The 25,240-nt window shown below is 47.9% G+C and overlaps 3 protein-coding genes and 1 long non-coding RNA gene across 4 annotated transcripts; 1 reads left to right on the forward strand and 3 right to left on the reverse strand.

Moving 5' to 3' along the window:
- The first annotated feature begins 6 nt into the window (after positions 1-6).
- Positions 7-974, forward strand: LOC119355439. Its single transcript, XR_005171583.1, has 3 exons — positions 7-472; positions 566-640; positions 713-974. It is a non-coding gene; the product is annotated as an uncharacterized LOC119355439 (long non-coding RNA).
- A 1,357-nt stretch (positions 975-2,331) lies between these two features.
- On the reverse strand, positions 2,332-4,360 carry LOC119355438 (heavy metal-associated isoprenylated plant protein 16-like). Its single transcript, XM_037622244.1, has 2 exons — positions 2,808-4,360; positions 2,332-2,688 (listed from the first exon to the last, which is right to left on the reverse strand). Exons 1-2 carry the CDS (start codon positions 2,811-2,813, stop codon positions 2,356-2,358), a joined length of 339 nt encoding a protein of 112 aa, XP_037478141.1. The 5' UTR covers positions 2,814-4,360; the 3' UTR covers positions 2,332-2,355.
- Positions 4,361-7,163: 2,803 nt separating this feature from the next.
- On the reverse strand, positions 7,164-7,961 carry LOC119355435 (heavy metal-associated isoprenylated plant protein 12-like). Its single transcript, XM_037622242.1, has 2 exons — positions 7,846-7,961; positions 7,164-7,699 (listed from the first exon to the last, which is right to left on the reverse strand). The coding sequence occupies exons 1-2, from the start codon at positions 7,849-7,851 to the stop codon at positions 7,322-7,324; spliced, it is 384 nt and encodes a 127-aa protein (XP_037478139.1). The 5' UTR covers positions 7,852-7,961; the 3' UTR covers positions 7,164-7,321.
- An 8,528-nt stretch (positions 7,962-16,489) lies between these two features.
- Positions 16,490-17,145, reverse strand: LOC119355436 (heavy metal-associated isoprenylated plant protein 16-like). Its single transcript, XM_037622243.1, has 2 exons — positions 16,977-17,145; positions 16,490-16,852 (listed from the first exon to the last, which is right to left on the reverse strand). Exons 1-2 carry the CDS (start codon positions 16,980-16,982, stop codon positions 16,517-16,519), a joined length of 342 nt encoding a protein of 113 aa, XP_037478140.1. The 5' UTR covers positions 16,983-17,145; the 3' UTR covers positions 16,490-16,516.
- Positions 17,146-25,240: the final 8,095 nt, after the last annotated feature.

Here is a 25,240-nt window from a genome sequence, read left to right on the forward strand (position 1 = left end):
TCCCAGACCGGTATCAATGGCAGGAATGTTCTTGGTGATGCAACTCTTACCTCTCGCATATCGATCCAGAAATTTTGTTGTGTAGTCTCACAGTTTAGCAATTTCAAACGCGGGCATACAGTTTAGCAATTTCAAACGCGAACAAGAAATAAATGATGCCTTTGGTCTGCCCCAAGGTAGTAGGATTACTCCCCCAGGACATACAGACTTATCGGAAGTATGCATAGAGTTCAACAGACAGGCCTCAAGCATTAGTACAAAAGGGGTACACAACCTGAAGGCCGCTGAATTCATAGTATCGAAGCCATTAGACGAGAATTCAAGCAGAGTCAATTGCGAATGCTTCAAGGTAGTAGGATTATTCCCCCAGGGCATTTTTCAAATGTGCGGAATCAATGTACTCTAGCTTGCCTTGCAATTCTATTGGATGGACTAGAGCATACCCCACGGTAATGACTGAAAAGTTCTCAAGGTAATATCAAGACCCCCCATTTTGATCTTGTGATTTAGCCAAGCTTCATAAAACAAGAAGGAATATACTTACGTTAGCTTGCTCGCTCTGCAGTGAGCAGTCAGGCATTTGTTCGATTTACATCAGAGGAAATACGACGGCGACAATCTTCAGAGCCCGACCACAAAGGTATGTAGATGAATTTTGTACTGGAACATGTCCATACCACAGAGTATTCACGTTCATTGTACATTCCAATAGGAAACACATAGCATTGGCACGCATCGCCACCCTGCACAAAATTCTGAAGCTTGAACGGAACCGATCCGATGCACATAACACAGCAATGCAGCATATCAAATCATCTATAAACACTCTGTGGTCATTTTTTCGGAGTTCAGAATGTCAGTATTCAGGAGAGGAATGTACCCTAGTCGGCTTTGATATATTTTTCAGAATTATTTTTGGTCACGTCCGTCCCTGACAACATTCAAGATTTTTTGCATTTTCTTCCAGCTGTGAACTCGGTGCAATATTCGATTTTTGTTCAAACGCATACAATGCTTAAAAAATATAACTCAACCAGACATTACAGCCAGCAAGCCCCACGCTTTGTTCAAACGGATACAATGCTTGAGAAATATAATCCAAGCATACACTACAGCAAGCAAGTCCCATGATAACAACCGTGTTCGATTGCATTCAGGCTAGACATATTCTAACAAATTCACCAGATCAGCTTTCAGTCTCCAAGATGGATGAGGACGCTAGCGCCGATCACTATGCACGCTAGCAGTGCGAACAGCATCATCTTATGTTGCCGCTGCAGCCTGGATATTGCTACCCGCATGACATCTAGTTCACCCTCTCCACCATCAATCAGCAAATTTCTTCACGGACTAGAACAACTCCAGCAACTGAGCATGCTCGTGATGATCCGGACGCGCACTTTGTTGGGGTGGCGAGCACATCCAGATCACGATTGCACGATGTGAATCTGTGAGGGATCAAGCTTGAAGGAGATCTACAAAAGCCATATCATTGACAATCGATAGTACGTTTGGGACTATAAACTAAGCAACTGCAAATTTCAATATGTACTTCAGATTTCCTTCCATGGCGACAAACTCCATTAACATCTGAAATTTGTCGAATGTCAGATCGGCGCTCCTCGCGTGTTATTTGTGTTGTGACGATGACCACCACCCCACACACTAAAGATAGAGAACCGGTGCCACTGCTCACCCGAAACTAGTGGGGTCTATCAGAGTCCAGTCTCCAGTGCGATATCAGCATTTAAGCTCCGGCACAATGTGTGCGAGAACAGATACCACTCTCAGCCCGAACCAGTTCCAAACCTAGGATAGGTTAAGAAGCACGGCGGCACACATATAGCTGCGCATGTTATACTGGACCAAGGCACGGGTATTGTGCTCTGTAAGACGAATAGTATATTGCCAGTTGCAGTAGCTATATAACAGGCTGACAGACTTTAGTTACATCTCGATGCACGCAACGAACGCGGCAGATAAAGTGCACCGTTGACGCCGTGCACTGAAAATGCGCTCCGCATGTTGGTTCGCTACTATCTATCTATGGTGTTGTTTTCTTTGACTCCTCGGCCTCATCGGCGCATCCCTAGCCCTAGCCCCAAACCACATGTACTTTATGAACTTCACCTTCACCAAGAAGTAAGCACCGGCCTGAGAACTGAGATTTAGATAACCATATCATTTACTTTGGTTTCAAACTGGAATTTAGCCAAGCGAGATCGTAAATAGATAGAGTTTCCTTCAATGAATTAATATACACGCGCGCATGTAGCTATTTGTAGTTGCTGACAAAATTAAAGCACGTAAAAATCGCTCTCTTGCAGCTACATGCATGGTCCGGCAGTTACATGGTCAGAAGTAGAGCGGATACTGGTGGGGGTAGTAGGAGCTGGGCGGGTAGCAGTAGTACGGCGGCGGGTGCACGGGCTCTGGCTTCGGCTCATCCTTCTTCTTCTCCTCCGGCTTCTTCACTTCCTCCACCTTGATGATTTGGGCGTGGCCGAGCTTCTTGCGGAGGCAGCTGACGAGGCACACCGGGTCGACGCCATCGCCGACCACCTCCAGCTGGTCCCTCGCGTCGCCGGTTATCCCCATCGACGTCACCCCGGCAGCTCTGGCAGCCAGGGTCAATGCTTTGGACCGGCGCTTGTCGCACGACATGCTCAACTGGATGACAATCTTTTGCTGCAACAACAAGGAGGATCAATCGTATGCTCCAGCTTCAGAGTAGTACATAGACGAGACGATGAGCTGCTAAACAAAACAAGACGAGAAGTAAACAAATTGTAGGAGCAGAAACCCACCTTCATTGCTTGCTGCTGCTGTGAAGGAGAAACGGCCGGGAACTTAATGGGGAAATGTTGGTGTTCGAGGCAAGGCTAGAATGGTTGGGGTAGCAACTGATCGATCTTTAGTAGATGCAATGCTGCCTTATATACACGCACGCAGTGGGTGCGGGTGTGCAAGCAGAGACCAGAGTCATCAGTATGAGGAGCGATCCCAACGAAGCTAGTCGTGAGAAGATTCGTTGCAGCGGCAGTTGAGCTCGCAGTGAGTAGACTAATACAAGTGCCCTAATGGGCAAGTAGATGTAAGCGCGTCCTGATCACAATCACAATCACATGCGCTCCTTGAATTTTCCGATGGGCAGGCTACCCAGTAATGGAGAGACATTAAACAATGACTTGTGACGAGATCTGAATTCCAGGACGACGCGACCAACCCAATTATTGTCGATTGGCCATGTTGCAGTCTTCTCCGAAGACGCGGCTGCGGAGATACCCACGTAGACCCAGTCGATCGATTCGTTAACAATATCAGCATGAACGAGACAAAATGCCTGGATACAATAGGTCAAATTCAACTGATCAGCGGTCCTCGATCAGCTACTAGTACCATTTTTTATCTTAGTTTTTGAAACAGGCTTTTGCCCCTTTTTAAATATAAATCAACAACCGAATGAAGTACACGATCGAATGATATAGGGTCATATATATGATAACCCTCCGAGGACAAGCGGACCATGTAAGATGCACGCGACTATGCCGTCCAGGGAAAGCACATGTGAAATTGATTACAACACCATACTACGCTCTATAACACCTAAGCTTCATGATAACGCCTCAGGAAGGAGAACGGTGCTAAACATCGCCACTGTCAAGTCCACAATGAACAAAGGTTCTCACCCGGAACCCAGACACGTAGAGGAGCACCACAACGATGTCTTCAGGAAGGAAAGGCCATCAACAATTCCATGGATGGAATTTCTTTTTTTTTTTCAGGAAGGAGGCTGTCATGACCCATAGTTTAGACGAGAGCGGGAATATTTTTTTTTTCGAATGTGCGTTGCATTCGTGCATACAAACTTTGGGCTAATTTTAAAAGAAACTTCGTGCATATCTGCCACATCACCGATACTATCGTTGAATTCAGATTCAAATAAAAAATTGAGACGACCTTTGCTCATTTTTGAGTTTTGGCACAATTCAAAAGTACAATTTGTTTATGAATTGAGAATTCGTTTAAATAATGATAACAAGATCCAAGCAGATCACCAAAGACTAGCACCGATTGAATCCCGCGAGATCTGACGGAGACACGCCACCACATGCCCTCCGATGACGTTAGACGCACCATCGGGACAGGGATTGGGTGTGGGAGATATTATTCCTACTAGGGGAGAGCGCTGCCACCACACAGCCTCAACCGAGACACTGAAACGAACAAGAATGAGAGCGGGATCCCTCTCGCAGGCGAGGGGCCGAGGTCCTCCGCTCCACCACGGCCCAAGGACATGGGAGGCGAGGTGGACCGGCGACGGCGCCGATGGAAGGAAAAGAAACCCTAGTCACCTAAGAATAGTTTGGCGTGCGAGATTGTCCTTCTTTACGATCACACCTCGACAAAGGTACCACATATTTAAAAAAATTATTGTTACCTTTGACTTTTATTTTTTTACTGTTGCCCATTGAAATCTCGAAGTTCGCAGAATCTACTGAAATAGTAGTACATAGAATGTACGTAGAATCTACCGAAATAGTAGTATATTGAAATCTCCGAGTAAAGGTTCCACCGGGATTCATCCTGGCTTTGTGTCAACTGGACCGCGCTAGTCTCCCCAAAAGGGTGTGCCATGACGCAAGGCGGAGTTTGATCAAATTCCGCCGAAAAGGAACATTAGGGCCCGTTCCGAAGCTCTCCAGCTTCCGAAACGAGTCAGCTTCTCATGGAGCTGGGCGATCTGGCTTCTCACGGGAGCCAGCGCTGCATTCGGCAGCAGCGGCTGCTCCAGCTCCCGTTTGCATGGGCTGGCAGCCCAGGAAGCACTGCCTCAGGGTCACTTGGAGGTCGCATATATCGGGTAATTATGTCGAACTTCTCCTCCTTTGATTTTGGGAGTTGGGTTCGACCAGCTTCTCGTTTTTGCACTGCAGGCCGCTCGTTCTCCAGGAGCAGGATTCTGGGAGCTGCACCGTTCGGCTAGCTTCTCGCTGGCTTCTCGCGAAGCTGGAAGCTGGAGGACATCCGAACGGGGCCTAAGCGGCAATGTGCTCAAAAATTGCGCAAGCATATGATTTTTGTCATGAGCAATACATTACAAAGCTGAATATTGTTTTCAGAGAGCGGCATTATCAACACGTATCCTCGTAGAAATAAATATATATGTTACAAATCTGGTTAAACAAATACCGCAGCTCATTTCTTAAAAAAAGCCATTTCCTTTCGTACATGGGTATATGGGGTACATATACCCCAGTACCTATTCGTCAATTCATTGTTGTATGCTGGATTGTGTCATGTGTAGTTATCTATCATTGTGTTATTTCAATGATTTAAGCGTTGAAGCAATTGTGTTATCACCGGTGAGATAACCATGCATGGACCGTTCTTGGACTCGTGGCACTGATATTGTCAATCAATATATGATGACTTAGCGGTCATAGTCTGTAAATGATCAATATATGATCGATGACCTACCTGTCATAATCTGCAAATTCTGATAGTCGAGAAACACAATTCTTTTTCAAACAGCGGTACGTTGTTATCAAACAATAGGAAACGTTGCCATCTCACGCCATCTATACCATTAAATTGACCTTTGTGCGGGCCGTTGTGTTCAGCGGTGTCATTTTCATGAACGCATGATCGAATTAATTCTTCTTTAGGCTTTGAGGTTAGTTGGCTGATTCACAACTTTGACCATCTTACTTGATACGGTTGTAAATAGACTACTAGGATTATACAAAAAAAATGCAGACTAGGTCACTAGAGACTACTTCAGTACTGGTTTAGAATCTGACATTTCGACGGTTAATTTGTTGGGATGTAGTTATATTTTTGCTGTAAATGTAAACCTAGACCAACTGTGTAGCACTCTAATTATTGTGCGGTCTGTCATTTTCCAGCTCCTCCTTGTGTTGTGGAATTGGTTGCTCTGGCTGTATTTGGATTTCCAACTAACCAGTGAAGCTAGTACTATTAAGAGCTCGAAGTTTACTCTACAGAGTGAACATTCATATGCAAAAACTTAAATATCGGTGCAAATGTCCAAAAAAATTCTACTCCCTCCATTTCCTTACACAAGATCACTATAAAAGGTACATTTTGTATATATACAAGGTCACTAACAGTAATCGAGACAAAAATTAATGATGTTTTCTCATACTAGCAATTTGTTTAATACTTGCATGCATGCAGTCATAATAACATTGTACCACTTTCTTCTCATTTCTTCCTTGCATGCATGCTGGCGTATTAATAATCTCGGTTAACGAAAAGAAATGTTGGCTAGACATTAAATTTTACCTTGGTACTACATGTAATTTGAGTTTGTGGCCTTGTATAAGGAAATGGAGGGAGTAACAATCTATTCATTAAAACAGTTACCAAATCCCGATCGATACACCAGTCTGGTTGCCGTGCTCGATCTGTGCAGTTGGTGGCCAATACATTTGTTTAGAATTGGGAATTGTGAGGATGTAGACAGCCTGATACCAACATTTGTTTAGAATTGGGAATTGTGGGGATGTAGACAGCCTGATACCAACATTTGTTTAGAATTGGGAATTGTGGGGATGTAGACAGCCTGATACCAACATTTGTTTAGAGTTGGGAATTGTGGGGATGTAGACAGCCTGATACCAACAGTCTTGTACTCCTACTTTTGTTATTGTCACAAACTTCTGGTCAGCAGTTTGGTTACTCTACTCCCGTCATGGACCCGGTCCACCCCCACTGACTGATGTAGTAAGACGAAGAAAGTCGTGCGTTTGGTTCGGGAACCAAATGAAATGGAATGTAAAAAGACAAAGGAAATCAGACCTTCACCTGATGTTTTGACACTGGAGACAACCATTGCACGGTGCTATGTTTATCCAGATAATTTGAGAATACAAACCTTTAACTATACTTGACGGTGCAGATCTTATCCAGTTCTTACGGACCGTGCTTATATATATATGGATCAACTCGAATTGTCACCCGATCATATGATTGGAGGACATGCGTCACAATGTGGGGCTGAGGACATCATATGGTGCGACGTCCCACCTTTTCTTGCAGCTGACGAACTGTCTATCTATCTATCGTTCTATCCTGTTTGACGCACATGTAGTTTAGGAACTACCACCTTCACCAAGAAGCAAGTGCGTGAGGACTGAGATTCATATAACCATAGCGTTTGCTTTGATTTCACACTGGAAATTAGCCAAGCGAGCTCGTAAATATAGATACGAGTATCCCTCGTTTTTTCTTTCCATTTCCTTCAATGAATTAACAAACACGCGTATAATAGTACGTCAAAATGGATCCCTGGCAGTTACATGGTCCGGCAGTTCCCGGGCTGTTCCTCGCAGACTAGCATGTGCGGGGCCTGGTACTGGTGGTGGTAGTAGCTGGGCGGGTAGTAGCACGGCGGCGGGTTCACGGGCACGGGCACGGCCGGCTTCGGCTCATCCTTCTTCTTCTCCTCCGGCTTCTTCACCTCCTCCACCTTGATAATTTGGGCGTGGCCGAGCTTCTTGCAGAGGCAGCTGACGAGGCACACCGGGTCGAGGCCGTCGCCGACCACCTCCAGCTGGTCCCTCGCGTCGACGGTTATCCCCATGGACGTCACTCCGGCTGTTCCGGCGGCCAGCGTCAGTGCTTTGGACCGGCGCTTGTCGCATGAGATGCTCAACTGGATGACAATCTTTTGCTGCAGCAAGGAGAAAAGCCGTGGATCAATCGTATGCTCCAGCTTCAGCACAATGTATCGATTTCTCGAAATTGAGCTAGGTGCTAAACAAAGCAATACGAGAAGGAAACAAAAACTGGGAGAAGAAACTGAATATGGTTCCTCACCTTCATTGCTAGCTGCTGTGCTAGCTGTCAAGGAGAGACAGAACCTCGGGAAATGCTCGTGTTGGAGCGAGGCTTGATTGGTTGGGTAGTACTGATCGATCTTCCGCAGATGCAAGTGTCTAGTTTGTGATGATTTGGTGAAGGGGATAGCCGCCTTATATACACGCGGTGAGGGAGCGGAGAGAAGTAGAGCTATGTCAGTATCAGGAGTGACACAGGTCCCGCCTCGCGTCGTAACCCCTCGCGTCGCCTCCCCCCAGGCGGCGCCAGGGGCCCCAACCCTAGCGCCGCCAGCCCCTCCCTCCCACCCCCTCCTGCCGCCGCTGCCGCCGGCATGGGCCGCGGTGGCGGCGGGCCCGGTGACAAAGCTCCTGGGCGGGTGGTTGCGACGGATCGCATCTGAGGCGGCGGGGGCGGCCCTCCTCATGAGATCCAACCGCGGCGGCCTGGACGGAGAATCCGGGCTGAGCGGCGGGGGCCGGAGCACCATCGCCAGGGTCACGGCGGAGCGGCGGCCATGCATGGACGGCGGCGGTGGCAGCGCCCCATCCGGCGAGATGGGCTGCCCTTCTCGTGATGGTGACGACGGCTACTGCGGATCCAACGCCCCGTTTGGATCCGTCGCGGGGAGGCCTTTCGCCGACTGGCGGCGCGTGGAGGGACCGGTGAGGAGATGCCGGATCTCCGCCGGAGTACCGACGGCAACATACGTCTTCGTGGCGAGGTTCCGCTCGGTTCCAGCCAGCCACGAGATCGGGAAAACGTGGCTTCCGGTGAAAATCGCGCCAGACTGCGGTCTTGGCGGACGATGGCGGCGTCTCAGACGTCGTTTCCTTCTGGAGGCATCGTCGTTGCAGGTCTCATCAACCTGATCGGGAAGTTCCGGGGGAAACCCTAGATCTGGGTCTACCGGATCGGACGATGACGGTGCTATCGGTACCGTTCTCCCTCCTGGGGGCATCGTTTTGGAGCGAGTGCTGGTTGGAGGGGACAAGAGGAGGAGCGGTGTTTCATCTGCTCCATTGATGACGGCGGATCTCGGCGGCGTGGCGCAATGGAGACTCGGCGCCTGATGAGCGGAGATGGACTCGCGCAGGAGGGTGACGCTGCCTGGCGTCATGGTGGCGTCGGCGGCAGTTGGACCGGCCAAGGTTGATGCAGCAGTACAGCTCTGAAGATGGGTTCGTGGCAGGTGGCTGCGGCGGCCTCGTACCCGGCAGGGGTCCTGGTTGAGAAGCACGCCGGACTGGTGGATGCCCATACCCGGCAGGCGTCCTGGGTGGGACCTCAAGTTTTTAGATGGTTAGGTTTGACTGCGTGGTCTGTTTGGTATGAGGCCCAGACTTTCAGCGCCTCTACATCAACTGGATAGGGATAGCGACAGTTGTTGCTTAGTTTGGTGGCTTTATACTTATTGTTGTATGACTCTGTACGGTCTTGTGTCAATAATTAATAAAGTGGCCTTATGCATCGTCCAGATGCAGAGGCCGGGGTCGTCCTCCTTTTTAAAAAAAAATAATCAGGAGCGATCCCAACGCACTATCTAGCGAGTTGTAAGAAGATTCGTAGCAGCAGCGGTGGCAGCAGTTGAGCTCTCAGTTGAGTAAACAACTGCCCAACTAGGCAAGTAGCTAGCCATGCATCATGCATGCAAACGCGTCCTAAGTTGAATTTTCCCGATCGGCCCCCATGGAGAGACATTAGACAATGAGCACCAGTTGGCCACGTTGGATGCTCCACCGAAGACGCGGCTACGGACATAACTACGCAGACCCAGTCGATCGGTTAGTGAACATATCAGCATGAAACGGGACAAAAATAGTATGGATACAATAGCAGCTCACGACCAGCTCAATCAACAATAGTTTTGTCTTAGGAACACGCGAGAGGAGAGGGGGCTCACACGCTCACACCCAACTTTTCCACTACTACATGCAATTAATAGGTAATTCTTTTAATTTTTTCAAGAAAAGATCGATCAGTTGCGATGCTGCTTGTAGCGGGGAGGAGTACTTCGCATATATATCATATACATATAATGCTAGTGTATACTAGCAGAATATTATAAGTTGGTATTTTAGGATATTTTATTTGTTATCTTGTACTCCTTTAGCTTGTAAAAATGTCTTACATTATGAGACGAAGAGAGTATAACACATAAGTAACATAATATTTTTTTTCAAATTGGGATTGCTATCTGTGCAGACCGCACATGCATAAGCAGTTTTAGCATGGCTCCTCTTACCTCTTCTTACCTCATGGAAGATAAACAATATATAATAAATCTGAGCCATCAATTTACTTAAGTAGTGAACATGACAAATTAGCCTGTGGTAATTAATTGGTTCTATCCTGTCACCATCTCCCGGTTGCGCACTTAGAAGTAGGGAAGGCTCCATCTTCCGTGAAAGAAAGAGGGAAAGGCTTCATCTCAAACTAAGGAAACTGAATCATATTATTTCTCAAATCTCTTGCGAAATCGGCCAGGAGTGAGAACTATGGTAAGATGTCCTCTACTGAATCTTTGTCTCACCGAGAAATCCTCTCCTGAGTCACCATTCATCTAAATCTCTTTCTCCACGTCTCCTTCTCCATGGCTTCACGCACAAATATCAGATTTTATGCCTTGGAATTGAGCAAAGATAGTTATCTGCCATCAAAATTTTGGTCGTTGTGGAGGATCCGGCATTTTTATTCATGACTGTGCCACCCATTTGTCATGGATGTGGCTGACTCGTGTTGTTTCCCTTGTGTCGTGCAGCCGATAAGGTGCACCGATAAGGTGCACCGATTGAGATGGTATGCGCGTATATGATTCTCATCATGTTTTCTGAGTGTGGTAGTTCGCTTCCAATTTTGACGACCCTTTTATGGTTTTGCATTTAGCGTTCAACTGCATGTATGCCTGAAAAAAATTGTTGAGCTCTGCGACGAGTAGAATGACAACCAAATGAAATTTGTTCATGAGACGGAGACCGAATGCTCGAGTAGCACCACCATCTTCCTCTATCATGTGTCGTCGTCACCACTTTCCACAATCATAGCAGCTACATGCGATGTGAGACCGCCGCTGCACAACCATCTCTTTAGGAGTGGTCACCACAAGGACCGACATCGATGGTGGAGCACACACCACGGACTACCACCTCGCTGGAGAGAGCTCTATCCAGACACGTAGGTCCTGGTGCCGATATGGCTGGAGTTGTAGCATGAAATATCATGATCGCTAACGTACGCCCGGGCAAAGCACAACCGCTGCTAGAACAGGAGCGCACAGAACAGATCGGCGCCACGTCTCTTAACCGAAGCATTGTCTGCGCCGAGCATGCTCGCTTGAGCCAACGCGAGAATCCAGAGAGGAGCCCAACCACTGAACGGGACAAGCAAATGCAGCCGCTGCTACAACCACCGTGCCATGACAGGTGGAGAGCCAGACGGCCAGCGGGCAGGCATCCACCGCAGCCCGAAGGAAGTGGCCTCGAACCAGCCAAATGCACGAAGAGGCCCGCCGCCATCGGCAGCCACCTCAGATCCGACCTAAGGTGCACCCCCTGCACTGGCTATGCCTAGCGTAACCACGCCTTGGCAGTCACCAAGATGCAGAGGACCGCCCCGATGTCGTGGCCCACACCACAGCCCCGCACTACGCCACACCCACAGGGAACTAGAGCCCAGCCGCCACCTTCTCGGGGCTGGCCAGAGCTTCGCTGGTGGATGCCCTCCAGCCGCGGCGAGATGAGGGACAAGGAGGACGAACTAGCAGCGCAAGGGTTGCTACCCCCACGTCGCGAGAGGAAGGTGACACGGGGGCGAGTTTTCCCTGTCCGGTTTTTCCAGGTGAGTCCTTACAAAAACATCAAAGGAACAATAATTTACAGCACGGTTAAACAATACATATTTGTATCAAACATATAAATCTTAATGTAGAATTTTATCAAATTTATAAGATTATGTGGCCGAGTATCAATATTTAGTAAGACTTCAATGATACATGACTTCATGTGGTTCCCTATTTCTAGGGCTAGGTGGTGTGAACGATATCAGCGACCCGGTCTGGTCTCGCGACGTAAAGCTCGTTCACAGGTCATACATTGAGGTCTGACCTAATGAATCAGGTTAAACTAATTCTTCCCTAAAAAAAGGTTAAACAATTTCCCGCAAAGGTAAAAGTGGAATCAAATAAAATTAAATACTTCATCAGTTTAGAGCACGTAACCTGGATCTGAGTGCATGCATATACAAATATAGTTGCGCTTTTGTACATACTAGTAAGCATCTCAAACGTAAAACAGATGAATTCACATAATATAAAAAAATAAATGTTTTTAAAAATATAAATCAAATGGATACACAATGTTTGATGTCGCTCAAATTGTATTTTCAAAAGCGAGACACAATAGTGGTTATGTTGCTGCATAGAATAATAGCAGGAAAATATTCTCATTTAAATAAAATCAGCAATTATTTATTAATGCAGTAATATAGGCATGTAGTATAGTCTTCTCTTCGAGTGTAGCCAGGAAAAAAAAGTATAAACTGTCTTACGGTGCAATTATATTGTTCAAGATGCTTAATTCTCGAATCTTATTTTATTCTACTAATCTGCATAGCAAAATATATATTTGTACTAATTTGGATCAAATTATATACTCCCTTCATTTTTATATACAAGACCACTATGGAATATACATTTTGCATCTATACAAGGCCATCAACAGTAATCGAGGCAAAATCAATGCTATTTTCTCGTACTAAGAACTTGTTTAATAATTGCATGCATGCAGTCTTAGTAACAGTTAGCTACTTCCTCCATTCAGTTTCTTTGCATACATGCGAAGTATTAATGATCCCAGTAAACAAGAAGAAAATTTGACTTGTAAAATATGCATTAAATTTTACATTGGTACCTGTAATCCGAGTTTGTGGCCTTGTATATAAAAATGGATGGAGTATATTATTTGGTTGTGTGGACTGCCAAAATTATATAACTACCTATTATGGATAATAGGAAATAGAAGATGATATGTGACTACAACGACTTCTATATGAAATAAAGATGATTTACAAGAACTAATTGAAATATAAAAGGGCTAAAAGAAATCCAATAATTATCATGATAGAAAATATTTATCCGGTTTTGTATGTGTTTATGCGCTGACAACCATACTAACTTACAATGATGTAAGACGCTTTGTACGTATAGAAATTGAAATGAGTTATGAAGAAAAATAAAGATGAAAGGAAAAGTATTCTAGAGTATTTGTCAAGCTTGACGTTATCAAGCTTTCAGGTCAGCTTCTAAGTTACAAAAAAAATGATGAATCCTCAAATAAGAAAGAGCCAACAATTTGGAACATGCTACAAAACTGGTGAAGATAGAAAGCATTCATCTTCTTTTTCCTTGTCGTACGGAGTAGCTTCAGCATACATTTGTAACAGTGTAATACCTGATCCAAAAAAAGTTGTTCATTATTACTATTGGAGGAAAGAGGCGCGCAGACAAAGAAAGAGAGGCGGTGCAAATAAGGCCTTAAACAGCATGTCTTCAAGTTTGATGACTGCAGATATGTTGGATCATTTGAAACTGCACAAGTATATAAGAATAAATATATGTGCCAAAATAGCGAAAGGTATTTGGTTTCTCTGTCATGAAACAAAATAAATCCGACTAAGTACAGTTTATACGATTTCTCTGTACCAATATACGGCAGCTGTATTAGGATAGATCCCTTGAAGGATCTATTTATTGGAAGTCAGCCGGATTAGTTTCTTCATTGGATCCTTCTGTATGGTAAAATTCTCTTTATTGGAACGCAGTAGAGATTGCATACCTTTACAGAACAGCGAGAGATATTCTCTAACAACAGTTACGGAGTCATGTGACCCGTTTTAGATGTATAGAATCATGTAACTGAAATAGTAGTACATCTTCAATATCTTGCCTCCTACTGAATCTTACATAATTTATTGAATTGCTGTGCAATTATGTTAAAGTGACGCGTGTAAAGTTTTCTCTAAGAATGAATCATATATTTGATTTCCAACCTATCCCTGGAGATAGTGCCTAGTCAGGTGCAACCCACCTTAATTCCAGGTAAAGCAACGTTATACGTAAAACACACACTGATCAAATAGCACAAATAAGGCAATTCTAATCAAGGGGATGGCGTTATCTCTTGATACAGTCCAATTTAATGCATATGGTGGTACGAAGTAAAGCCCAAGGAGGCCGACATGAACATGAGAAGTAATCATGGGAAATAGACTCTGCATCTTGACTTCTTCAGTATCCCTCTTGATCCTATTTTGTAAGTCAAGATTGTTGCATTCTTATGTACGTGCCATATATAATTACACATTTTCAGTACAACAATCGGCAACCTAAGATAATCCCAAATCTATCATTCTAGATTGCTTGAAGCCCCACGATTCTTATTTAATATGTAATGCACGTGCACCCACTGAACAGACACTTTGTCGGCGTGGGTGCTGCGAACGGAGCTGAAGTTAACGCGGATGCCGATGGTTGCCGGAGAGCATGCCCTGGACGTGGATGGAGTCGTCGCAGTAGCGGCAGAAGAGCGCCTGGTCTCCAAACAAAAGACGATGGCGGCAATAGCACGTGTGTTCCCGGAGGAAGACGAAGCTCCTCACGCTTCCCCCATCATGGCTAGCGTGCATGATGGCGGCAGGCGGTTCGCTTAGCTTCCTAATAGGATGGATGCGCCCGGGATAAGTTTTTTAATAGGATGGATTTGTCTAAAATTAGTTTCCTAATAGGATGGATGCACTTTAATTTAGTTTCCTAGAATAGGATGCACCCGTGATTATTAGTTTCCTAATTGATCAGGCGTGGAGTTTCATATTTTCCTCCACGGTAGAGTACGGTCAGTCAATGTAAATTGCTAAGTGCACACAGAAAATGGTTTAGGTTAAGGCTACCCGTTAGATTGATTTTAGTGGGCCTAATCGTGCGGTGGTATTGGATCTGTGTACGCTTTATGGGGTGTGCTTAAAGAAGTTATTGTTTGATTGTTTAATAGTAGTATAGATAGACGATTTTAATGGGCCTAATCGTGCAGTAGTATTGGATCTGTGTACGCTTTGTGGGATGTGCTTAAAGAAGTTCTTGTTTGATTGTTTAATAGTAGTATAGATATAGATAAGGCTAACCGTTAGATTAATTTTAATGGGTCTAATCGTGCGATGGTATTGGATCTGTATACATTTTGTGAGATGTACTTAAAGGAGTTCTTGTTTGATTGTTTAATAATAGTATAAATTTATCGTTAGATTCTATGTGTACACATTCGCTATTTTCAACAACTGAACCTTCGAAAGTAATCTTCACGTTGTCAAAGCTGAAAGGGGACCTACGAAATAATCAATGCATGATGACCGTACATAATTCGGCCGTAGCTAAGCTAGTCCACAGAGCTGATGAGTCCAGAGACGTTGTACTAAGCTAGTACGTGGTAGTACCATGCAACACGAGTCGTACGTACGTACAGGGTCAGTTTAGCGGTCAACAGGACATAGACGTTGCATTGACTAAACGCTTCAAGTGTCTGACATATCACCCACCAATCTTTGATTAAACGCTTCAAGTGCCAAGTGTAGAGTGTTGCTAAATCTTAGTCCAGTAAAATTTAGCTATGTCTTTTTTTAGGGGAAATTTAGCTATGTCTTAGTCGATGCTATATTCGTCAGATTTTGCATCGAAATTTATAAAAAAAAAGGTTATTTTTTTTCTTTCATCACTTAGTTGAGACTTTTTTTGATAAAACTTTTAATCTATTCATCTTCAATTATGGCAGTACAACGAACACTGGAAATAATATTTACATCCAAATCCGTAAACCACCTAGCGACGATTACAAGCACCGAAGCGAGCCAAAGACTTGATGGATATTCGTGGTTGTATATATGGATGGACTAGAATTATCAGCTAATCATATGGTTGGATGACATTTGTCACGATTTGGGGCTGAGGGTATCATGGTGTGACGTCCTAACTTTTGTTGCAGGTGATGTACTGTCTATTTTTTTTCCAAACACGGTACAAACACAAGCGCTCATATATACGTGCATACACTCATCCGTATGAACAAACATACAACCAACTCCTATAAGCATCTCTCAAATACTGAATCAGCATATCATTTTGTGATTTTACGAAATCATCGTAGGCGCCTCGTAGTCGACGCAAATGTCTTTTGTCACTGGACACGCATCGTCGGAACTCCTGAAATAAATTCAGGATAATTGCGAGCATCAGAACTTGAACCCTACTGGGCCGGGACATCACTGTCCTCCTAACTATCTAACTATAGGTTGGTTCGCTACTATTTATCTATGGTGTTGTTTTCTTAGGCTCCTCGGCCTCATCGGCACATGCCCTAGCCCCAAACCAACATGTAGTTTACGAACCTCGCCTTCACCAAGAAGTAAGCACCGGCCGGCCTGAGAACTGAGATTTAGATAACCATAGCGTTTACTTTGGTTTCAAACTGGAATTTAGCCAAGCGAGATCGTAAATAGATAGAGTTTCCTTCAATGAATTAATATACACGCGCGCATGTAGCTATTTTTAGTTGCTGACAAAAATCAAAATTAAAGCACGTAAAAATCGCTCTCTCGCAGCTACATGCATGGTCCGGCAGTTACATGGTCAGAAGTAGAGCGGGTACTGGTGGGGGTAGTAGGAGCAGCTGGGCGGGTAGAAGAAGTAGGGCGGCGGGTGCACGGGCTCTGGCTTCGGCTCATCCTTCTTCTTCTCCTCCGGCTTCTTCACTTCCTCCACCTTGATGATTTGGGCGTGGCCGAGCTTCTTGCGGAGGCAGCTGACGAGGCACACCGAGTCGACGCCGTCGCCGACCACCTCCAGCTGGTCCCTCGCGTCGCCGGTTATCCCCATGGACGTCACCCCGGCAGCTCTCGCGGCAAGCGTCAGTGCTTTGGACCGGCGTTTGTCGCACGACATGCTCAACTGGATGACAATCTTTTGCTGCAGCAAGGAGAAAAGCCATGGATCAATCGTATGCTCCAGCTTCATAGTAATGCTCGAAATTGAGTTGCTAAACAAAACAACACGAGAAGCAAACCAAAACTAGGAGCAGAAAGAAACTCACCTTCATTGCTTGCTCCTCGATTGCTAGATGCCTATGAAGGAGAAACAGGAACTGGATGGGGGGAATGCTCGTGTTTCAGGCAAAGCTGATGAGATGCAGCCAAGTGTCTAGCTTGTGATGATTTGGTTGAGGGGGTAACTGCCTTATATACACGCACGCAGTGGGAGCAGAGAACTAGAGTTATCAGGAGCGATCCCAACGAAGCTAGTCGTAAGAAGATTCGTAGCAGTGGCAGTTGAGCTCGCAGTGAGTATACAAGTGCCCGACTGGGCAAGTAGCCATGTGCATGTAAGCGCGTCCTGATCACAATCACAAGCTCTCCCTTGAATTTTCCGATCGGCAGGCGACCCAGCCATGGAGAGACGAGACATTATACAATGACTTGTGACGAGATCTGAATACCAGGACGACGCGACCAACCCAATTATTGTTGATTGGCCACGTTCCAGGCTTCTCCGAAGATGCGGTTGGCGGACGTACCCACTAACTACGCAGACCGAGTCGATCGGTTAGTTAACATATCAGCATGAAAGGACAAAATACATACAAGGATACAAAATAGCCTAAATTCAACTGATCAGCGGTACTCGATCAGCCACTAGTGTCGTTTTTTTTTATCTTAGCTTTTGAAATTGGCTTTTGCCACATTTTATATATAAAACAACAACCGATCAAAGTACACGATCGAGCGATATAGGGTGATGAGCTAACCCTTCGAGGATAACCGGACCATGCAAGATGCACACGACTATGCCGCCAAGAGAAAGCACATGAGGAATTGATTACAACCCCGCACTACGCCCTATTACGCCAAAGCTTCACGATAACACCCTCAGGAAGGAGAACGGTGCTAAACATCGTCGCTGCCGAGTCCACAATGAGCAAAGGTTCTCATCCGGAACCCAGACACGAAGAGGAGCACCACGACGATGTCTTCAAGAAGGTATTGCCTTCAACAATTCCATGGACGGAATTTCTTTAAGGGGTAGAGGCTGTCATGACTCGTAGTTTAGACGAGGGCGGGGATATTTTTTTTCTGAATGTGCGTTGCGTTCATGCATACAAACTTTTGGCTAATATTTTTTTTACTTAAGCTTAGTTGAATTAAGATTCAAATAGAAAAATTGACACAACCTCTGCTCATATTTGAGCTTTGGCACAATTCGAAAGTACAATTCATTAGTGAATTGAGAATTCATTTAAATAACGAAAACAAGAACCAAACAGATCTACCAAAGACCAGCACCGATTGAATCCCGTGAGGTCTGACGGAGACACACCACCACACGTCCTTCGATGATGCTAGACGCACCACCGGGACGGGGATGGGTGTGGGAGATATTATTCCTACTACAGCGCTGCCACCACACCGCCCCAACCGAGACACTGAACCGAACAAGAATGCGAGCGGGATCTCTCCCGCAGGCGAGGGGATGAGGTCCTCTGCTCCTCTATGGCCCAAAGGCCATGGAAGGTGAGGCGGATCGGCGACGGCGCTGATGGAAGGAAAAGAAACCCTAGTCATCTGAGAATAGTTTGGCGTGCGAGATTGTCCTTGTTTACTGTTGCCCATTGAAATCTCTGAGTTCACAGAATCTACCGAATTTGTAGTACATAGAATGTACGTAGTATCTACCAAAATAGTAGTACATTGAAATCTCCGAGTAAAGGTTCCACTGAAATTCATCCTGGCCTCATGTCAACAGGACCACGCTAGTTGCCCCAAGAGGGTGTGCCATGGCGCAAGGCGGAGTTTGATCAAATCCCACCGAAAAGTAACATTAAGCCGCGATGTGCTCAGAAATTGCGCAAGCATATCATTTTTGTCGTGAGCAATACATTACAAGGCTGGATATTGTTTTGAGAGCGGCATTACCAACCATGTATCCTCACAGAATTAAATATATATCTGACGAATCTGGTTAAACAAATATGGCAGCTCATTTCTTAAAAAAGGCCATTTCTTTTCGTACATGGGGATATGGGGTACACATACCCCAGTACCTATTCGTCAATTCATTGTTGTATGCTTGATTGTGTCATGTGCACTTATCTATCATTGTGTTCTTTCAGTGAATTAAGCGTTGAAGCAATTGTGTCATCACCGGTGAGACAACTACGGAACCACGGACCGTTCTTGGACTCGTGGCCCTGATATTGTCAATCAATATATGATGACTTAGCGGCCATAATTTGTAAATAATCAATATATGATTGATGACCTACCGGTCCTAATCTGCAAATTCTGATAGTCCAGAAACACAATTCTATTTTAGACAGCGGTATGTTCTTGTCAAACAAAAGGAAATATTGCCATCTCTCACCATCTACACCATTAAATTGGCCTTCATGCGGGCCATTGTGTTCAGCGGTGTCATTTTTCATGAACGCGTGATCAAATTAATTCTTCAATAGGCTCTGAAGTTAGTTCGCCGATTCACAACTTTGACCATCTTACTTCGTTGCACTGATATTGTAAATAGTCCAAGGTTTTGGATCCCAAGTGGACCTTTTTTCTCGTGGGTCAATAGGCTCTGAAGTTATTTGGCCGATTCACAACTTTGACCATCTTACTTCGTTGCACTGAGAGCAAGTACAATAGAGCTGAGTCAGCTGGCTATAAGAAATAAACTAGCATATTTTTGCTTAGTTGGAGGAAAAAGAAGAAGAGAGAGAAGGGAAGCGGGCTCTTGGTGAAGAGCCAGCTCTAGCACGTGCTCCTAGGCACTTTGTGAGAGTGAAACGTGGGCCATATAATAAAAAAGTAGTACACTCTTCTAATCAACTATTGTACATATTGGCTATAAGATGGACTATAGATGACATGGCAATGGCTTATAGCCAGCAGTTGGCTATACTATTAACCATGCTCTAATATTGTAAATAGAATAGAGTAATAGACTATTAGGATTATACAATAAGAAATGCAGACTAGGTCACTAGAGACTACTCCCTCAATAAACTAATATAAAAGCGTTTAGATCACTAGTGATCTAAACGCTCTTATATTAATTTACAGAGGGAGTACTTCAGTACTGGTTTAGAGTCTGACTCTTCCGATGGTTAATTTGTCAAGATGTAGTTATATATCTGTTGTAAACGTAAACCTAGAGCAACTGCATAGCACTGTAATTATTGTGTGGTCCGTCATTTTCGTGCTCCTCCTTGTGTTGTGGAATTGGTTGCTCTGGTTGTATTTGGATTTCCAACCAGCGAAGCTAGTATTAAGAGCTCGAAGTTTACTCTACAGAGTGAACATTCATATGCAAAAACTTAAATATTGGTGCAAATGTCCAAGAGAATTCTAACAATCTATTCATTAGACAGATCATAAATCCCGATCGATACACCAGTCTGGTTGCCGTGCTCGATCTGTGCAGTTGGTGGCCAATACTTTTGTTTAGAATTGGGAATTGTGGTGATGTAGACAACCTGAAACCAACAGTCTTGTACTTTTGTTATTGTCACAAACTTCTGGTCAGCAGTTTGGTTACTCTACTCTCGTCGTTGACCCAGCCCACCCCCACTGACTGATGTAGTAAGACGAAGAAAATCATGCGTTTGATCCGGGAACTAAATGGAATGGAATGTAAAAAGACGAAGAAAATCAGACCTTCTCCTGATGTGTGACAGTGGAGACAACCATTCCCCGGTGCTATGTTTATTCAGATATTTTGCCAATACAAACCTGAAACTATATATGGATCAACTCGAATTTGTTGCAAAAAAATAAAAGGATAAACTCGAATTATCACCCAATCATATGATTGTATGATTGGAGGACATGCATCATAATGTGGGGCTGAGGGTATCATGGTGTGACGTCCTACCTTTTCTTGCAGGTGACGTACTATCTACGAGTATCTATCTATTGTGCTGTCCAGTTTGACGCACAAACCACAAGTAGTTTAGGAACTTCACCTTTGTTGGGCAAATAAGCCACAGACCATGTACTGGGCATAGTCTGACTAGTGTCTAGGCTTAGTTCGGCTAGGTACGGGTGCGTGCGTGTGCGGTGTGTGTGTTGGATGCAAGTGTGCGTGCGTGGGTGAGTCTGTTGGCGAGGAAGCAGGAGGTGTGACCGCGTCGCCAGCGCTGCGAGTGGCCGCGTCGTCTGCGTCGGAGCGCAGCGGGTGCGCGAGCCAGGATGTGCGGGACGTGGTGAGAGGGTTGACTGGACGCGGCATGGCGTATGTGCGCAGGCGTATAAGTCTCCCCCATCCCTGTGTATTCTGTGAGTGGCTTGAGTTTGTGCTCGAGGATAAAAGCCGTCGGGCGGCGGTGGCGTACGTGCGCCTGGAAACCCACTTGTGTCCACCATATTCTTCTTCTTCTTCCTTCACTTCTCCTGTGTGTGCCTGAGAGAGAAGTACAGAGAGAGAGAGAGAGAGAGAGCGCTCCGGCGAGCGAGGAAGAAGGCCGCAGCAACGACAATTGGTATCAGAGCTTCGGTTGGAGCATGCCGGAGGAAATGGCGATCGTGCCGCACGGCGGAGGTGCGGGCGGGTCGGCGACGATGGCGATGCCGATGCTGACCGCGGACAACTACATCGTCTGGGCAATCAAGGCGCAGGCCATCCTCGACGTGCACACCGTATGGGAGGCGGTGGCGCCGGGCGACGCGGCGGTGAACGCCAAGAAGGACAAGATGGCGCGCGCGTTTCTCCCCGGGGCATTGCCGGAGGATGTGCTGCTGCAGGTGTCGACGAAGCTCACCGCCAGGGAGGTATGGGACTCCCTGAAGGTGAGGTTTGTTGGCGCCGATCGGGTCCGCGTGGCGAGGTTGGCGACGCTGCGCGGCGAATTTGACCGCCTGAAGATGGCGGACGGCGAGGAGCTCGACATGTACGGCGGGAGGCTCGCGGCGATGGCGGCGAGGTATGCCAACCTCGGGGAAACGCTGGGCGACGCGGCGCTCGTCAAGAAACTGCTGGATACGGTGTCGGATCGGCTCTTCCCCGTCGTCGCCGGCATCGAGCAGTTCCACGACGTGACGACGATGGCGTTCGACGAAGGGCTCGGGCGGCTGCGTGCGTTCGACGAGAGGGTTCGGCGCCGTGGACAAGACGGCAGCGAGCGTGGGGGTGAGCAGCTGCTCATGACGGCGGCGCAGTGGGCAGCGCGGGAGGGTCGACACGGCGGTGCTCGGGACGACGACGACGGCAAGAGCGTGGCGTCGAGCAGCGGCGGGAATAGGCGCGGGCGCTGCTACAATTGTGGTCAGCGAGGCCACTTCAAGCGCGACTGCACCAAGCCGAGGAAGGGCGCGGCGCCGGAGCAGGCATTGTTGGCGGACGTCGGCGTCAAGGACGGCGGACTCCTCTAAGTCGTGGCTTAGGGGGAATGTGTTGGGCAAATAAGCCACGACCATGTACTGGGCATAGTCTGACTAGTGTCTAGGCTTAGTTCGGCTAGATACGGGGTGCGTGCGTGTGCGGTGTGTGTGTTGGACGCAAGTGTGCGTGCGTGGGTGAGTCTGTTGGCGAGGAAGCAGGAGGTGTGACCGCGTCGCCAGCGCTGCGAGTGGCCGTGTCGTCCGCGTCGGAGCGCGGCGGGTGCGCGAGCCAGGATGTGCGGGACATGGTGAGTGGGTTGACTGGACGCGGCATGGCGTATGTGCGCAGGCGTATAAGTCTCCCCCATCCCTGTGTATTCTGTGAGTGGCTTGAGTTTGTGCTCGAGGATAAAAGCCGTCCGGCGGCGGTGGCGTACGTGCGCCTGGAAACCCACTTGTGTCCACCATATTCTTCTTCTTCTTCCTTCACTTCTCCTGTGTGTGCCTCAGAGAGAAGTACAGAGAGAGAAAGAGAGCGCTCCGGCGAGCGAGGAAGAAGGCCGCAGCAACGACAATTGGTATCAGAGCTTCGGTTGGAGCACGCCGGCGGCAATGGCGATCGTGCCGCACGGCGGAGGTGCGGGCGGGTCGATGACGATGGCGATGACGATGCTGACCGCGGACAACTACACCGTCTGGGCAATCAAGGCGCAGGCCATCCTCGACGTGCACACCGTATGGGAGGCGGTGGCGCCGGGCGACGCGGCGGTGAACGCCAAGAAGGACAAGATGGCGCGCGCGTTTCTCCTCGGGGCATTGCCGGAGGATGTGCTGCTGCAGGTGTCGAAGAAGCTCACCGCCAAGGAGGTATGGGACTCCCTGAAGGTGAGGTTCTTCGGCGCCGATCGGGTCCGCGCGGCGAGGTTGGCGACGCTGCGTGGCGAATTTGACCGCCTGAAGATGGCGGACGGCGAGGAGCTCGATGTGTACGGCGGGAGGCTCGCGGCGATGGCGGCGAGGTATGCCAACCTCGGGGAAACGCTAGGCGACGCGGCGCTCGTCAAGAAACTGCTGGACACGGTGCCGGATCGGCTCTTCCCCGTCGTCGCCGGCATCGAGCAGTTCCACGACGTGACGACGATGGCGTTCGACGAAGCGCTCGGGCGGCGCAGTGGGCAGCGCGGGAGCGTCGACACGGCGGTGCTCGGGACGACGACGACGACGGTAAGAGCGTGGCGTCGAGCAGCGGCGGGAATAGGCGCGGGCGCTGCTACAATTGTGGTCAGCGAGGCCACTTCAAGCGCGACTGCACCAAGCCGAGGAAGGGCGCGGCGCCGGAGCAGGCAATGTTGGCGGACGTCGGCGTCGAGGACGGCGGACTCCTCTAAGTCGTGGCTTAGGGGGAATGTGTTGGGCAAATAAGCCACGACCATGTACTGGGCATAGTCTGACTGGTGTCTAGGCTTAGTTCGGCTAGATACGGGTGCGTGCGTGTGCGGTGTGTATGTTGGACGCAAGTGTGCGTGCGTGGGTGAGTCTATTGGCGAGGAAGCAGGAGGTGTGACCGTGTCGCCAGCGCTCCGAGTGGCCGCGTCGTCCGCGTCGAAGCGGGCGGGTGCGCGTGCCAGGATGTGCAGGACATGGTGAGTGGGTTGATTGGACGCGGCATGGCGTACGTGCACAGGCGTATAAGTTTCTCCCATCTCTGTGTATTCTGTGAGTGGCTTGAGTTTGTGCTCGAGGATAAAAGCCGTCCGGCGGCGGTGGCGTACGTGCGCCTGGAAATCCACTTGTGTCCACCATATTCTTCTTCTTCTTCCTTCACTTTTCCTGTGTGTGCCTGAGAAAGAAGTACAGAAAGAGAGAGAGAGCGCTCCGGCGAGCGGGGAAGAAGGCCGCAGCAACGACAACCTTCACCAAGAAGCAATCGCTTGACAACTGAGAATCATAGTATAAACATAGCGTTTGCTTGGATAGTTGGATTTCAAACTCGAAATTAGCCAAGCGAGCTCGTAAATATAGATAAGAGTATCTCTCGTTTTTTCTTTTCATTTACCGAAAAAGGGTTTCCCCCGCTTTGTATTACAAAGCAACAACACCGATACAGCCAGAAGAACGATGCTAGGGCAAACAGCACAAGCATGCCCAAAAGAAAGACAAGAGAAAATCAAAAGAAAGAAATGCCGGCAGCACCGGAAGAACGAAAGCTGAAGTATCCCGCAACCGTTGCGCCCACCAGGGACATCCACCATGCTCCAATGCCATCGAGTCGCCGCGAACCAAGCAACACCTTCAAGAAGGACTGCGACGACGACGACGCTGCTGCCCGGACGAATCCTAGGATTTCTCCCGGTACACGGAGGGAAGCGGGCGAGAGGTACACCCGACGCCCTTCAAGAAGGTTGATGGCGCCCGCAGGCGTCACCGCATCTGTGCCGGGCAGACCCGAGAGGGATTTCGCCCTAACCCTCATACCCACAACCCAGGACCAACCAGCGGCTCCACCATGCCAACCGCCCACCAACCTGCGCCACCACAGTCACGAGGGAACCACCGTCGTCTCTCCACCGCAGACACACCGCCGATAGGGACCAGGAGCACCACAGCCACGTGGGAGGGGACAACCTCCACGGCACAAGCCGTAGCAGACCGGACGCAGACGCGGGAGCACGCCGGACCCCCTGCCCAGCCGGGCCCAGATTGGGCCCGTTAAGCTCCTGCAGCCGCGCTGCAGCCGACGCAGTGCAGAGCCACCGGTCCCAACGGCCGCATCCCGCCAGCCCAGTCGGAGGAGACCCGCCGGAGGCCAGACCAGCCCGCCCTGACCCAGATCGGGCCCAAAAGGGCCCAGATCTGGGCCTGCAGGGCTCCGCCGGCCAACCCCCGCCGCCAGCCGCCACCGCCGCCAAAGGGCCGCGCCGCCGCCGAATCTGCGCCCGATGAACACCGGGGCACCGCCCGCCGAGGCGCACCGTCGCCGGAAGCCGCC

Source organism: Triticum dicoccoides, chromosome 2A (assembly GCF_002162155.2).
Source record: "Triticum dicoccoides isolate Atlit2015 ecotype Zavitan chromosome 2A, WEW_v2.0, whole genome shotgun sequence".
Taxonomy (NCBI): domain Eukaryota; kingdom Viridiplantae; phylum Streptophyta; class Magnoliopsida; order Poales; family Poaceae; genus Triticum; species Triticum dicoccoides.